We start from the raw sequence: 15,246 nt of genomic DNA, 5'->3' as shown, positions 1-15,246 counted from the left end.
TGATGGTGTTTCTTTGTGACTGAGCCATTGGACTCGCACCGTATGCTCTTTTGGGTTCCGCCCCTCCCCCGCCCCCGGTTTTTTCAGATTCTTCACCTTTTTTTAATTAAACTGTTTTTGGAAAAATGGCTTGGTCGTCCTCAAATTTGCAGTTTTCCATTGGGTCGGGATGGCCGTGTCCGGTCTGCATGACCCAGCACAGGAGGTCAAGGACATCTCCACAGGTGGTGGGCACATGATAAATAGGGGCCCCCAGTGGGCGCTTTTCCTGGGAAGTCCAGTTCCTTGGAATTTATTGACAGGGCCATGCCAACGAGAAGGGAAATCCTGGTCGGTCTTTGCAAGACAGTAAGAGGGGAGGGGACAGTCTTCCTGTGGCTAGGGTGGGGACCTGCGCTTACGAGAGTGGCGTGGGCAGCGTGAGACCTCAGCGTGGCTCGGGTGTACCCTGGTCATCAACATATTTTGATTTTTTTCCAACCATTTAAAAATGTAAACACTATGCTCAGCTCATGGGCCGTACAAAAGCAGGGGATGGGCTGGATTTGGCTCACAGGCCATGTGGTGACCACTGCTGGGAAAGGACCAAATGGGGATGATTTTTTTAAATCTTTCTTTTTTTTTTTGGTGCTGAAATGAACGATCTGAAAATGGGGATATTTTAAAATAAGACCAAGGGGTGAAGGTGGCTACTGTCACTGGGACTGTGCTGGGGCTTCTCTCAGGAGGTGGTGTTTGACCTGAGACCTGAATGAAGAGCTGGCTGTGGGGCCATGAAGTGGGTGAGCATCCTAGACCGGGACCAGCAGGTACAAAGGCCCTGGGGCATTCACTGTGAGTTCGACAAGCTTGATGAGCTGCAGCGTGGCTGGTGTGGCTGAGAGGAGTGGAAGTGGAGAGGGCACCGGATATCACAGAGTCCGTGGTCCCCGGCATTCACACGGTGGCTGTGGGCTCCCTAATGTGAGCTGCCAGGGGCTCTTGTTGAAACAGGCCCAAAGAAGTAACTAGCTCAAGGCCAGGGAGCTGGTGAAAGATTCTGACAGGACTGCTAGTGAATGCTTTTTCCAGTAGAATGGGGTACTGTCATTTTTCGAGTTAAAATTTTTTTCAGCTTCCTTTCACTGGGCGTATATGTACACCTTACCTTCTCATTTGAAGACCACAGAGGGGAGGTGGACACAGCCCCACTTGAGGGGATGAGACTGAGGCTGTGAGCAGGACCGCAGTATCGCCCCCCGGGTTTTCCAGCTCCAGCAAGCCAGTCCCTGTCTGGCCCCAGGGCCCTTGCACTGGCTGTGCCCTTGGCCTGGCACACCCTTCTGTGGCTGGCATCTTACTCGGATTGTCTTTCAGGTGTCACCTCTGAAGCAGACACTCCCCTCCCGCCATTGTCCTCTGTCGCAGCCTCTTACTAGTTTACACATCCTTGAGCAAAGTTAATACATATTTATGACTTGGTCTTGTGCGTCCCGCTCACAGATGAGCTGTGTCGGGATGGGTGAGCTATATCCTCAGGGCTTGGAGGACACACGGCTTCTGGGTCTGAGCAGGGGCAGCCTCTGAGCCTTCCTCGCCATGAGGACCCTGGCACCCCGACCCTGCACCCAGGGGTCTCAGCTGCAGCCTCCCAGGGAAGGAGGCACCTGAGCAGAAAGTGGCTGACTCAGTGGTAGAGGAAAAAAACGGTGAATGTTACTATGTATTTGACTAGGTCCATGCCTCCTCCCATTTGGAAAGACGTGCGTGTTGTTAGACCCCCTCGGGGAGGCTGTTTTCTCTCCTTTTGGAACAGAACCGGCAGCATCTGACACACACCCTCCTGTCTTGTTTCCTTTTTCACTTCTGCTGAGGTCTCGGGCATTGTTCCAGCGCCTCTTCGTTCCCCTGTGGGTCCGTGACCCTGGGATGTCACAGCCCCCAGTGGATGGGTCCTCCGCTAATCCCCAGACACTGGCCATGGGGTCCGGTGTTCCATGGGAGTCCTCCAAGGCTGCCCCAAAGGGTCTGTGAGAGGCCAGAGAAGAGGGGGAGCACTCGGAACTTTCAGACAGGGCTGCGGAGCCCTCCTCTCTGGCGCTGGTCCCGGTCGAGTATTTTCAGATGTCCTATGAGTCTGAATCGACGAACGAGAAGAGGGAGGACACGGTGAGGTCTGCTGTGGTCCTTGGTACTTTTTAGGAATGGCCTGGCGCGGGGCAGGACTGGCTGCGGAGGCTGGTAATGCGATCGGGCACTCTCGCCACCTGGTGGCCCTCACCTAGAACTGCAGCCCCCAGAGCCGGAGCTGGAGCACCGGGGACAGAGAGGGACAGAGAGGTGGGCCAAAGCCGTTCATTCAGGTGACAGCTGCTTACCGAGCACTCTGTCTGGACTCAGCACTGAGGACACAGTACTGAACAAAACAGGTGCAGCCTCTGTCCTCATCCATCTGACATTCCCCATGAGAAGCAGTCACATAGGCATATAATATAATGCTAGGTGGGACAGATACTGTTGAAGGTAATTTGCATGTGTGGAAGGGAGGTAGATGGTCTGCCTGGGGACAGCCTCTCCGTGGAGCTGACTGCTGAGCAGAAACCTGAAGAAGGGGTACCAAGCTGTGATGACCGGGGCATTGGTTGTTCATGCTGGTGGAACATTAGAAGCACCTGGGAAGGTTTTTTGTTTTTTGTTTTTAAATAACCACCAGTAAATGCCGAGACCCTACCTGCTTTCCCAGAATAATGACATCCAACTCTCTGGGGTGGGGTTTGGGCATCTGTCATTTAAAGCTTCTCAGGTGATCCCAGTGGGCCGCCAGAGCTGAGAGCCTCTAACCTGGTTGGAAGAACGTCCAGGGTAGAAGAACAAATGTAAAAGGCCTGAGGGGGGCACCTGGCATCTTCCAGGAAGAGAAGGCAGGCCAGTAAGGCCAGAATGGAGGGATTCCAGGTGGGGGTGGGGCTGATGGGCTCAGAGAGGGAGAGGGAGAGAGGGAGAGGCCGAGGTTTGCACTGTGCTCCAAAACGGGTGGGAAGCCAGGTGGGTGGGTTTTTTTGAACAGCTTTATTGGGATATAATTCACATACGATGGGATCCACCCATTTGAAGTGTGTAATTCAATGATTTTTGGTATTTTATTTAAAAAATTGTAGTAAAATATATACAACAACATTTGCCCTTTTAACCATTTTTAAGTGTACAACTCAGTGGCATTAATCAGAGCTGTGTTTCGAACGTAGAAATGTTTTCCAAAATGCAGCTTTCATATCAGGGCACATCAGGACATCCCCTACATTTTCTCTCACCCAGGGAAACAAAGGTCACCATATCCCTTCCAGCGTCCCCGTGTGGGTTCAGCCCGCACGCTGAGCTCTGCACTGAGGGTTTTCCAGGCTACTGTAGTCTTTTTGGTCTTCATGATAACTGCGCGGGGCGGGATGAGGGAAGTGACTTGTCCAAGGTGACAGACACAACAGGTTAGTGCCACAGCCAGGATTCAAACTGGACTCCCGTGTCTGCGACACCGCGGTCAGTTTACAGAACGCCTTCCCGGGCCCCTTTCCCTGCCTCCCCTCCACTGTCCACAGGGTGAGTATTGTTCTCTTTGTGCAGCTGGGAAAGTAAGACTCGAGGCTTCCATGAATTTACAGGGGGTCAGGGTTTTAGTTGCAAACAACACTCTAGGTAATATGGCAGGAAAGGAATTTATTGAAGGGTATTACGGGACTCGCAGACCTCTGGAAGGCAGGGCCAGAGAGACCGGCTGGGAGACTGCACAGCCACAGTGTCCAAATCACATTGCAGGACCTTCCCGTCACTGCCACTGGGCCTAGACGTTGCAACTCTCACCGGTGACATTGGGCACGTCCCTCCCGCCTCCTTGCTAGATTGGATCCCACACATCAGAACGCACTTCGCAGAATCCGATTGCTTTCTCATGCGGGTGTATCCGGATTGGGTAAACCCAGGTTGCGCTGGGTGTATTGGGTTGAGGCTGAATACCACTTGGGTGTATTTGATTGGCTGAGTCTCCAGCTGGGTATATATGATTGGTAGACTCTAGGTCACATGCCTACGTCTTAGCTGCGAGGAAGGCTGGGAAGGTGGCGTTCGGATTGCTTCGGCTGCAAACTCCTAAGGTAGGAAATTGCCCAAACAAAAGGCCTTGGGTCGACAAAGACATTGACGGCGCTCCCTGCAGAACTGCCCAGAGTCTCTGTCAGCCAGGTCAGTTGAGAGCAGAACTCACGCAGCCAGGTAGAGCGGAAGGGTGTAGTAAGCGAACCAGGCTGTAGTGCGGCTTGCGGCTAGTTGGCGAGGCTGGAGCTACATTTCCCAGAATCCGTTTCTTTGAATGGTGCTGAGTTAGAATTGACCCAAAGAGGGACTCATGTGAGATTTTGAAGATGGAAGGGAAGTAGCAGCCTCTCCTCTTGCAAGGTTGCTGTGGCTAGATGTGGTGACAGACAGCTGCAGACGTGCGCTCAGACTGCAGCTTGTCCTTGCTGTCCTCTGTGCCACCCGCGGGTCTTGTTTCGGACTCCTGGACATCAGCATGTGCCCCGCCCCTGGGTGCTTGGCTGCAGGGGCTAGGGTTCCCCGTCGATTTCTCTTCTGGCGCCTCTCTGCAGACACACTTTGGTGGCTGGACATGCCTCACGGCTTCTCAGATTGCCTCGTTGGTGACTCCAGGTGCAGCCTTTCACACTTTCACTTCCCCAACTCCTGTGACCCCCTGTAGGAGGCCTAAGTCCCGTAATACATGGCTTACCCCTAACTCCTGGGCCAGATCTGGCCGCGTCCCTGATTGGGTGGGATACATGATGAGTGTTTACAGAATCGGGAGGAGGGCTGGGCTGGGGCAGCCACGCGGCAGGACTGGCGGCTGGGTGGGTGGTGCGGGGCGGCTGCTCCTCCTCCAGGATCAGGAAGGGCCCCTGTTGATCTAGTCGCAGCTGCACCAGCCTCTGGGGCCTGACCCTCGCCGGCTTTGCTTTCGTCTGCACCTGCAGGCCGAATGCCCCGTGTGCCGCCACCTTTCTCCCCCACTTCAGTACCAAATACGGGTCTCTTGTGAACACAGCTAGTGTGTGGGCCCTTCAGTGCTCCAGACCCCTGGCTCTAATGGAGCCTGGAGAAGCGTTTTCGCTTTCCAGCCTCTCATTCAGGAAGGTACAGCCAAGGGGAGGCAATGGTTGAATGCTGAAAAGTCATTTCTCACCCAGAGTTATGGCTGGGGATCAAACCCTTGGCTTTGCCATCTGGCCCAGGGCTCTACCTGCCCACGGCTCTGTTCAATTAATGGAAAACCATCGCCTCCCTGGCCCAGGAGATAGTCCAAGGCCAGGTCAGCTTGGGCTCTAGACAGCTTGTTAAGACAATTGAGTACTGACCTCGGTTCACTTCGGTGAACTGCAGAAGGTAACTTCATTTCTGTAGCATTCCAGGCAGTTGCTGTGCACTGAATCGTAATAACCTGCATTTTGCAGCTGAAGATACCAGACCCAGAGAGGTTGAGGAAGCTGCCTGAGGTCACACAGCTGGTTAGTGGCAGAAACAACTTGAACCCAGGCTGATGACGCAAAAGAATGTCTGCTCTTAAGCTTTACTCTATCTTTGTCATCATTAGAGAAGCTTTTATATAAAAGCCACTTCCTCCCTCCCTCCCCCCTTCCATATTAGGTACCCATTCTCATGCCTAATAAGTTTCAGGTGCTGGGGACACAGCTTTGGACAGAGAGATGGGGTAGCTACAGGGTAGTGGTAAGATGGGAACTCTGCTCCCAGGACCAGGTGCGGAACAGAAACTAGTGGAACAGGTCAGGGGAGAGTGGATACACATTTTTATTTATTTTTTATTTATTTATTTATTTTTTTAATCAAACATGTTAGAATAGACTCCTGCCTCTGTTTTCTTTTTTAAACCTATAGTTCTCTTGGTTTAGTTTTTTTTTTTTTTTCTCTTCCACTTTTGATAGAAAATTGTGTGTTCACAGTAGAAAACCCAGCTCCCGGGTGTGATGGTAGATTGTGTGTCAGGGAGGCGACAGGGCATGGCGGGGATGGTGGCAAAAAGCGAGCCTGGCAGGGACAGCAGCAGGAGCTGTGGAGTGGCCCTAGCTGGACCTACAGTGTTGCCATATCCTCCGCTTTGTTTTTGGAGAGAAGTTGAAAGTGTGGATTTTGAGTTAATTCTCCCAAGTTTTAAATAGTTGGGTCAAGGTTTGAACACGTAATGTGAAGAGTAATGAAACGTCTCTGTGGGCCAGATCTGGACCGTGAGCCACCCGTTGGCAATCTTGGGCAGAAGAGCAGTCATTTAGCAAGGATGCTGGGTTGGGGGTCCAAGCTTGGCCACATTCCAGCTGCAAGGTCAGGGGCAAGCCACAATACCCCTCTGGGCCTCCATTTCCCCCTCTGTGAAATGGGGCTTGTGAACACCGCAGCTAATTGGATGATGAATGTACTGTTTGCTGAAACTTGTTCTAAACTAGCACCTTTCAAACACCGGGTTGTGAGTGAAAGTGTTTTAATGGATTGTGACCTGCATCATTTAAAAGCACAGTAGAGCAGGATGGAATAGAATAGGACGCATCATGGCCAGATGGGTAGGCATTGCTTTGTGAAGCCTGTTTCAGACGCAGACAATACATACACGTTCGTATGTGCATACATAGGTGCGCGCTGTCCACGGTTTGATGTCATCGGCACCTGTCGCTGTGGAGTGCAGTCAGAAAGCCTGAAAGCCACCGTTCTAAGTGCTGGTCCTGTCGGCACTTGTCCGGTGCTGTCAGCAATCCATGAGCTTGGTTCTACCGTCACTCTCGTGTTAGAGCTGAAAAGTGAGGTTCGGGGAGAGAAGTTCCCACGGATAGTAACAGGGAGAGCTGGGATTTATCCCAAGGCCCCGGGCCTGATCACTATGCGATGCTTCCTCTCCAGCAGGAGGACATGAGCTAATGCGGGTCAAGGGCTTAGCTCGGTGCCTGGGACATAGCAGGTGCTTAGGGAGCGTGAGAAGCTGGGCTTGCGTTTGCTGCTTCTCCTTCAGCCCAGGTGGCCAGCAGGATCCGAGGGCTGAGACGGAAGAGGCCTGGGACTCTGCCGACCCTGCTCACCCCTGGAGTGGGGCGGTGTCTGCGAGGGCGTCTCACCTACAGCCAGAGTTTACCAGCTACTCCTTTCAGACCAGACACTTCATGCTGAATTTTATAATCCGTGTTTGGCTGGAGCCAGCTTATCCCTATCCTTGAATGAACTTCAACATGTAAAAAGAAATCCCAACATTTTTTTCAAACGAGTCTCACTATGGTTACGTGCAATTAGTCCTTAGAGCGGCTTGTTCTGGCGTTTTCCAGGGTGGTGGTTGCGGATTGCTCTTGAGGCTACCGTAGTGTCCGTTTGCCTTCCCGCATAGATGCTGCTTAATAGTGGGATCCCCATTGTGGCCACGGCAGGTCAGCTTATCAGTTTTTAGGCCTGGACACACTGTTGACAGTGCTGCCATTTCACCGCAGCAATCCCTGAAGCGTGGACACGGCCTGATGGCCATGCTTTCCGAATCCTTTCAACAGCAGCCTGCATTGTTTCGGGCCCAACTTCGGGCGGCACCGGCGGGGGCTCGGCCCAGCTGCGGGCTCGCACTGCCCTCTGGTGGTCACTGGCCGGCATAGCTTTGCCAGCGCGGAGCTGGCATTGACAGCGGTCGAAGGCGTGGTGGGGAGACTGGTCAGAAATCAGAACAGTGATGGAATGTGGGTAACGGCTGGGAAAGGCGGGGAAGGAGCCTTTTGGGGGCCTGGACACCTCTTCCATCTTGATCTGGACAGTGGTTACCCAAGCGTGATCCTTTGTAAAAATCCATCAGGGTGCATACTTGAGCTTTGTGCAGGAAATGGATGTGGATCATAAAATGCAATTTAAACATCTCTAAGTTCATGCGGGATCCCGGTTGTTTTTGACTGCACACCCTACTTCCATCCTTCCCCCTCCAAACCAATGTCCCCACAGCAGCCAGAGTCATTTTAAAAAATGTCAATCAGATCATGCCACTGTCCTTGTGAGAACCCTCTGATGTGTTCTCATTGAATTTAGAATAAAACCCAAACTCCAGTAAAATTCCAATCCATGACCAAAAGGATCCATCCACATCTGCCTGGGCCTTACGCTCTGACCCCACGACCTGTGACCTCACCTCCAGTCTTTCCGGGTTTCCCATCTTTCCGTCCAGCTCCAGCTTTGTTTGCCTGCGTGTTCGTACTTCCTTGTCTGCCCCTGGAGCGCCTGACCTGGATTTCTCACCACCCGGGTCTGAGCGCAGGTGCCACCCGCTCCGAGGTGAGCAGGCCGTCCACAGCGTCCCCGTGCCGTTCCGGTTACTCTGTGTTGCTTCACCCCAGAGCTTCCTTCTGGACTCCAGCCAGTGTCTGAGAGGAGAGCAGCCCCTGTCGTTGACCCAGCAATGCCACGCCGTAGACTCAGTCACAATCCCAGCCAACAAACAGACCCTCAGTGTCTACCCCCTGGACAAGAGGCTGCTTTTTGGACCCTGAATGTTTCACTGGCAGATCCTGTGATCTCTTTCAAAAGAATGTTCTTAGGCTCCCCGCCCCCCTTTTAGAGTAGGCTGTACACCCAGAGTGAAGTCCAGTGCGGGGCTCAAACTCACGACCCTGAGATCAAGACCTGAGCTGAAGAGTCAGACACTTAAGCTTCTGAGCCACCCCGGAGCCCCTCAGGCCCCTTTTTGAAGTTGGCTGGCTTAGGCCTCCAGGATCCACCTTCTCCTCCCTGCTGAGGGTCCCACAGCTGCTTCTCTGCTGGCCTCATGGTGGTTCTTGGAAGGGGCCTTGGGCTGTGGCTCAGGCTTGTGCGCGGCGAGTGTCCAGGATCTGGGGAGTGTGCCGGTGTCCTGCTTGTGGCCGCCGGCTCCTCCTGCAGGACGAGGTGATGAGTGGGAAAGTCTGCGTCTCACGGTTGATTTGCCGGCTTGTGTCGCCTTCCCTCTGCAGGGAAGTCAGCTCCACGGGGGTCGGGACTGCCCCTGTCTCACGTCTGCGTCCGCAGGCCGAGAAGGGCACCTGATAAATGGTAGACCCTGGCTTCACCAGGCGGGATGGATGAATGGCTGGCACAGCTGCTCTGAGACGGGATAGGGCTTTATAACGTGTCCCCGCTCAGACCCTGGAGACCACAACTGCCCCGCTTTTGGTGGGGGTGGCTTGGCAGAGACCAGGCTTCCTGGGACGGGCAAGAAGGGGGCTGCCTGATTCACAGACCTGCTCTCCTCAGCCTCACACTCGCAGCCTGAGTCCCATAGGAAAGGGCTAGTGTTGCCGCTGGGGGGAAACTGGCTGGAAACAAGCTACCTACAGCAACCGGCTGTGACCAGGAAGTCTCTAGAAGTGACATCTGATCTTCAAGATGTTCTTAGAGTAATCTGCTCACGGCATTCAGTATATAAGTAGGGCACTCTCCCACTTACCCGTATGTCTGATAGGGCCTACGGGCCACTGTTTTTATTAATTTCTTATATCTTCTTCCAAAGTTTCTTTTTGTAGATGAGATCCTACGGGTTTTACTTTTTTCTCCATTCTTATACAAAAGGTGGCATATGCCACGTACTGTTCTGAAACTGGCCTTTTTTGCTTAGTGCTATGTTGAGGCGATCTTCCCAGACTGACACGTGGGGCCCACTCTTGTTCTTTTTCATGCGTGCGGAGTAGTCCATCCTGTGGCTGCGTCCTCATTTAACCAGCTCACCGCTGACGGTGTTTGGGTTTTCATTCTTTGCTAGTACACGCAATGTTGTAGAAAATGAACCTCTGTGGGGTTTCCACACGTACATAAATGTATCTGTAGATCGATTCTCAGAAGTGGAATTGCTGGATAAAATTGACAAAGTGGGTCAATATTGCCAACTTTCCCTCCTGGGGAGTCGTGCCAGTCTCCGCTTCCACCAGCGGTGTGTGAAGGGCCCGCAGCTCCGCCGGTACTAGGAGTCCCAGCACTTCCATAGTTTTGCCGGTCCGATGTGGAAAGTGGCATCTCAGTGTATGTGTGAGATTGACCATCTTTTGTAAGTTTAAGAGGCAGTTTTATTTTTTGAAAGTTTTTACACCCAGTGTGGGGCTTGAACTCACAACCCTGAGACTGAGAGTTGCACACTTCACCGACTGAGCTAGCCAGGTTCCCCAAGAAGCAGTTTTATTTTTTTTGGAAAAAATGTAGGGGTGCCCAGCTGGCTCAGTCGGTGAAGCGTGCGACTCTTGATCTCAGGGCTGTGGATTGGATCCCCACATTGGATGGAGAGCTTACTCAGGGGGAGTGGCAGGCAGAGGGAGAAACAGGCTCCTTGGAGCCTGATGTGGGACTCGATCCCAGGACCCTGGGATCATGACCTGAGCTGAAGGCAGACACTTAATCAACTGAGCCACCCAGGCGCCCCTGCCAGTGCATTTTAGATGCTTGATTAATATCTGATGAAAAACACCCAGCTGGGTATTTGGTGGTAATGAATGGCTGATTTCCTGTGTAGAAATCTGAGCCCATGAGATATGATAATACCACTAATAACGTTATTTATTATGTGCTATGTAAGTTGGGATGCTTTTGGTTGCAAATAACAAAGGAAGAACCAACTCAATATTTGAACCATAAGGACATTTGTTAACTCACATAATAAATTTAACCTACCTTTCCAAAACAATTGTCCTTTTAAGAATGAATGCTTTATCAATGGAAATCTTCTAAGTTTGTGGACTATTGCCTATAAATGAAACCAAACCGAAGAGTCCAAAGATGGAGAGTAAGAGACTGAATTAAAAAATGTAAAGCCGTATCTTGAATTCTGCATTTGGAATGGGGGTGTCTGAGGTCACACATCCCTAAACTTTTTGGTCAAGTAAGCCAAAGAATTCTGTGTTTTGTTTTGTTTAAGCCCCTGTGTTGTGTTTCTGTTCTTTGTGATGGAAAGAAATCCCAGTAGTGGCTCTCTGATTTCTCAAGCCCTTGGCTAGGCAGATACCTTCAGCCCCAGGGGCTGACCTGAGGACTTCGTTGGGTTTCTGTCCTTCGCGGGGGGCTGGTCAGGAAGTTCTCAAGTCATGTTCAGACTTCTGGGAGGCCAAGGGCTTTTGTTTGTGAGTGAAGAGTCCCATTACTCTACTTCTGAGATTGTCCTCAAGAGCTGCAGGATACTGCTGGGGAAACGGTGACGATTAAGGAGTCTGGGGCCAGTGAATCCTAGCTGTCTACCACCCACCCGTCCGTCATCCATCCACCCACCCACCGCCCATCCATAACCCGTCTGCTGTCCATCTGTCTGAGCATCCGTCTGTCCATCCATCCATCCTTCAGCCTTCATTAAGTGCCATATCTGTGTCAGACTGTTACGGGTACTGAGTATACAGAATGAGAAAGACACTGTCCTTGGCCACTGGGACCTCTGAGTCCTCCAGGATTCAGGCTAGAACACTTACAGACTGTGGACTCCTAGCTTCCGTCAGAACCAGCACTGGGCATTTAGTCCTCAGAACAGAAAAGGGGTTGACCACCTGGGTCATCTCAGGATGAAGGGGCGGCTCCGCCTGTGCGGATGGCTGGAAGTCTGTTAATGCCTCGAATGGAAGCTTCAAGATCGGTCATAAAGTAGTGACACCTATCCCACTTCAAAATGTAAACGTGGTTTTATTTAATGCCTTTTATCCATCACAAAGTACCGCCTCCTCCCCAGGGTCCCCTCTTCCTAGAAAACAAGATGGCAGCATAAGGCACGTGCACTGTCCACATGACGTCAGGTTAGGTCCTTAAAACAAAAATAAGCAATTGTCTTCCCATCAGCCCCAATCGCCTCCCTCACCCATTGTTCAAAGAATGATTGTCCCCCCCCAAAGCACAACTTGGAGCAAAGCGTGCTTCACTGAGAACTGCACCACCCCCATGCCAGTTTAGAAACCAAACCAACGACTAAGAAAACCAACAACACGGGTACGAGAGCATAATACCAGAGTAATGAGATTAGTCCATAAATTAAAAAGGAAAAAAACCCAACCCAAGCCTGTCCCCTCCTCATCCCTCCCCCAAATCAGCAATTCCTCGCTTTTGTTCTGTGAGTCTCGTGGAAAAGCCTGGACTCCGAGCCAGCCCTTTTCTCCAAAGTTAAATATTCCAAAGCCACCGGGGGGTACTCTGCGTCTCCGGACCCGCGCGTGGACTAAAAGGACAGCTGCTGAGATGGTCACCGGGCACGTCCTCTCGGCCGCAGGGACCGCCGGCGTCGGGCATCTGGCGGGGAGGCGGGGAAGGCGAGGGCCTGGGAGCGCGGGATGCGCCGGGGTGGCCGGTGGCGAGGCCGTGGGCTCTGCTATAAATACTCCAGCTCCAGGGCGTGCCTCAGCGCCTCCAGGTCCGCGTGGCAGGATATCCGCCAGAAGGGCATGTTGTGCTGGAACACAGAACACCAGCCGCGGCGTTAAGGCCGTGCCCCGGGCCTCCCCGCCCAGCCCAGGGTCAGAGCCCGATGCCACGCCCACCCGAGGTGGCGAGGCCCGTGGGCGATTCCCGAACGGCGGGGCAGCCCCCCCGACCGCGCGGGTGTGTGTTCCTAGCAGCCCGGCACCCTGTCCGACCCTCTCCCCGACTTTGGGAAGGTCTTCGGTCCTGGGCGGCGCGCTGACCCGGAATGAAGTCCGGCAGTGAGAAGGCTGTTCCTTCCTAGAAGGTTGTCCTCGATCTGCTACTTCGAGAAAAGTGTCAGCTAGGTGCGCACGTCTGCACCCGTCCCTAACACTGGCTCATCTCGGAAGGAGCAGACGGAGCTGGTCCCCGCCAGGGTTGGGCAGGCCGGCCACGGCGGACCGGGCGACGTCCGTCTTCTCGCCTGTGAAATGGGGGGCCGGATGCGGCTGCTGCGGCTCCTCCCTGCCGGGCCGTCGGCTCAGGGCCGCTGTTGGGTTAGCCTAGGCGCGCCGACGCCAGGGCGTGCGTGTGCGCAGGTGCGCGTGGAGGGGTGGGGGCGGAGGGGCTGGCTAGTGAGGTGGTCAGGAGTCAGGATGCAGAGTTTGGATGGTCACCGTCAGCCTGTGACACCCAGCGTCTTACCCCTTGCTTTCCGTGCCCTCGCTGCTGCACTGCCCAGACAGAACGCTTAGAAACCAAAACACGAGCACCGTTTTCAAGCGGGCGGGAGAGAGAGGAGGGAACGGATTTCACCAAAGCGCAGCTGACGGCAAGCCAGCGCGAACTGCCCTCACGGCCACGGTCATCACACGGTCATTAACAGCTGGTGAGAGTGCGGGTTCTGTGCCGCGCACGTGACCTCGTTTAACCCGGTCCCTGATCCTCAGGGAGGCACTCTGTCTTATTTCACAGATGGGGAGACTGAGCCACAGAGGGGTCCTGTCAGCCTCCAGAGAAGAAAGCTGACTGCATGTTCATTTACTGGAAAATTTAATCATTGGCTGAAGTTGTTGCATGCCCAGTACTGCTGTCTCTTCTTGCTTGCTTCTAGAACTGAGAATTTGGCAGCACTGTGCCCAGACCTAAGGGATGTGCTCTGATCGGCTAAGCAAGCTGTGACAGCGCCAGCCCTGTTTGCCAGGGTTTGTCCTGTAGCCTTTTTTTTTTTTTTTTTTAATATTTATTTGGAGAGAAAAAGGGAGGGAATGAGTGGGGGGCAGAGGGAGAGGCAGACCCCCCACTGAGCAGGGAGCCGGATGCAGGGCTCAGTCCCAGGCCCCCGAGATCATGACCTGAGCTGAAGGCAGACACTTAACTGACTGAGCCACCCAGGTGTCCTGGTCCTGTATCCCTCTTGATTTGTGACCTGAAGCCAAAGGGGAAGATGGTGAGGGGAAGGGTCTTCTTCCAGGAATAGAGGGAGGCACCTGAGGAGAGAACTCCTTCCTCCTTACTTTCCCTTCCTATTTGGATGCTGTCCTGTTAGCATGTGATGCCCGGAGCTGTGGTAGCCATTTTGAGATCACGAGGCAACAAATCAGAACATAAAAAGCCAAAGATGGTTGGAAAGGTAGAGCGAAATAATAGAAAGGGATGCTTGATGAGTTTTTGACCCACTGAGACAACCTAGGGCACAACTATTTCTAATCTTATTAGGTAGCAAGTGTTTAACTCACCATTACATGGGCTTTCTGCTACCTGCTGCTAAAAGGTACTGAGCCTCCCAAGACAGTCATTGGCCTGAAATTATTTAGTGAACAGACAGTGCTTGATGAACATTTGGATGCCTGGAGTTCTGCCCTGTAAGGTTCCACGTCCATAGGCTAGAAACTATACAGGCGTCCTTTTGGCTCCTGGAACCCATCAGATCCTTTCCTGCCTCTGGGAGCTCTTCACTTACTGTGCCCACTCTTTATATCACTGTTTATCTTTACCTTTCTGGTCTGTGGTAGGCAGACTAACAGCCCCCCAAAGATGTCCATCCGATCCCTAGAACCTCTGAATGAAGGGGTTTTGTGGATGTGATTAAGTGAAGGATCTTGAGATGGGGAGGTGACCCAGAGGGCAGGGACTGTGTCTGACAGTTCACCGCCGTGCGCTCGGTGGGGTCTCGTGCATAGCTGGCGCGCACACGCATGGTCCCCACTGGAGTCACGGAGAAGGCATCCACAGCTACGAAATGCACAAATGGTTTTGTGTTGTGGTCAGCACTATGAAGGAAACAACAGGGAGGGAGGGCAGAAAGCAGCTGGGGGAGGGCATCTGTTCTGATAGCTGGGGTCAGGGAAGGCCTCTGTAGGGGGTGACAGTTAAGCAGGCCCCAGAAGGCAAGAAGGAGGTGCATACTTATGGGGGGCGGTGGTCAAGGCAGAAGACAAAGCAAGTGCAAAGGCCCTGAAGACAGTTTGAGCTTGGAATGCACGTTCACTGCTGCCTAGCATGGCTCCTGGCACACAGTAGGTGCTCAAGAAACACACAGAGAAGGCATGAAGGGGGGGGGAGAGGGAAGGCAGGCTTCTCACAGTTCTCAACGAACACATCTTTTTCTCTTTCGCTCAAAGGAAGCAGCATGCTATCCATCATGGGCCACAGATGCCGTTCCTTCAATGCCTTTCAGCTCCCCACCCCCTCCTTCCCCCAGCCAAACCTTCCTTTCTCTGCAAAGATGGATTTTGGTTCCTGCCTGGCCAATCCTGTCCCCCTTTAAAGAGTGTAATTCATTTTTCTGGGAGGAAATGAGCAAAGGTGGGAGAGAATGTCTCAGCCGCCTCCATCCCAGGCCTAGAGCACAGGTGGATTTAT

General features: G+C 52.9%; 1 protein-coding gene across 1 annotated transcript in view; it reads right to left on the bottom strand.

The window, feature by feature from the left end:
* Nucleotides 1-11,659: 11,659 nt before the first annotated feature.
* The window catches only part of EYA2 (EYA transcriptional coactivator and phosphatase 2), a 282,437-nt gene continuing 278,850 nt past the window's right edge, over nucleotides 11,660-15,246 (bottom strand). Inside the window, exon 16 of the mRNA XM_040638425.1 lies at nucleotides 11,660-12,430. Coding sequence (XP_040494359.1) covers nucleotides 12,350-12,430 — 81 coding nt within the window. The 3' untranslated portion in view covers nucleotides 11,660-12,349. The remainder of the gene's footprint in view (nucleotides 12,431-15,246) is intronic.

The sequence above is a fragment of the Ursus maritimus genome, unplaced genomic scaffold (genome assembly GCF_017311325.1).
Source record: "Ursus maritimus isolate PB19 unplaced genomic scaffold, ASM1731132v1 scaffold_22, whole genome shotgun sequence".
Lineage (NCBI taxonomy): Eukaryota > Metazoa > Chordata > Mammalia > Carnivora > Ursidae > Ursus > Ursus maritimus.
This window is presented reverse-complemented; position numbering and strand designations above follow the sequence as displayed.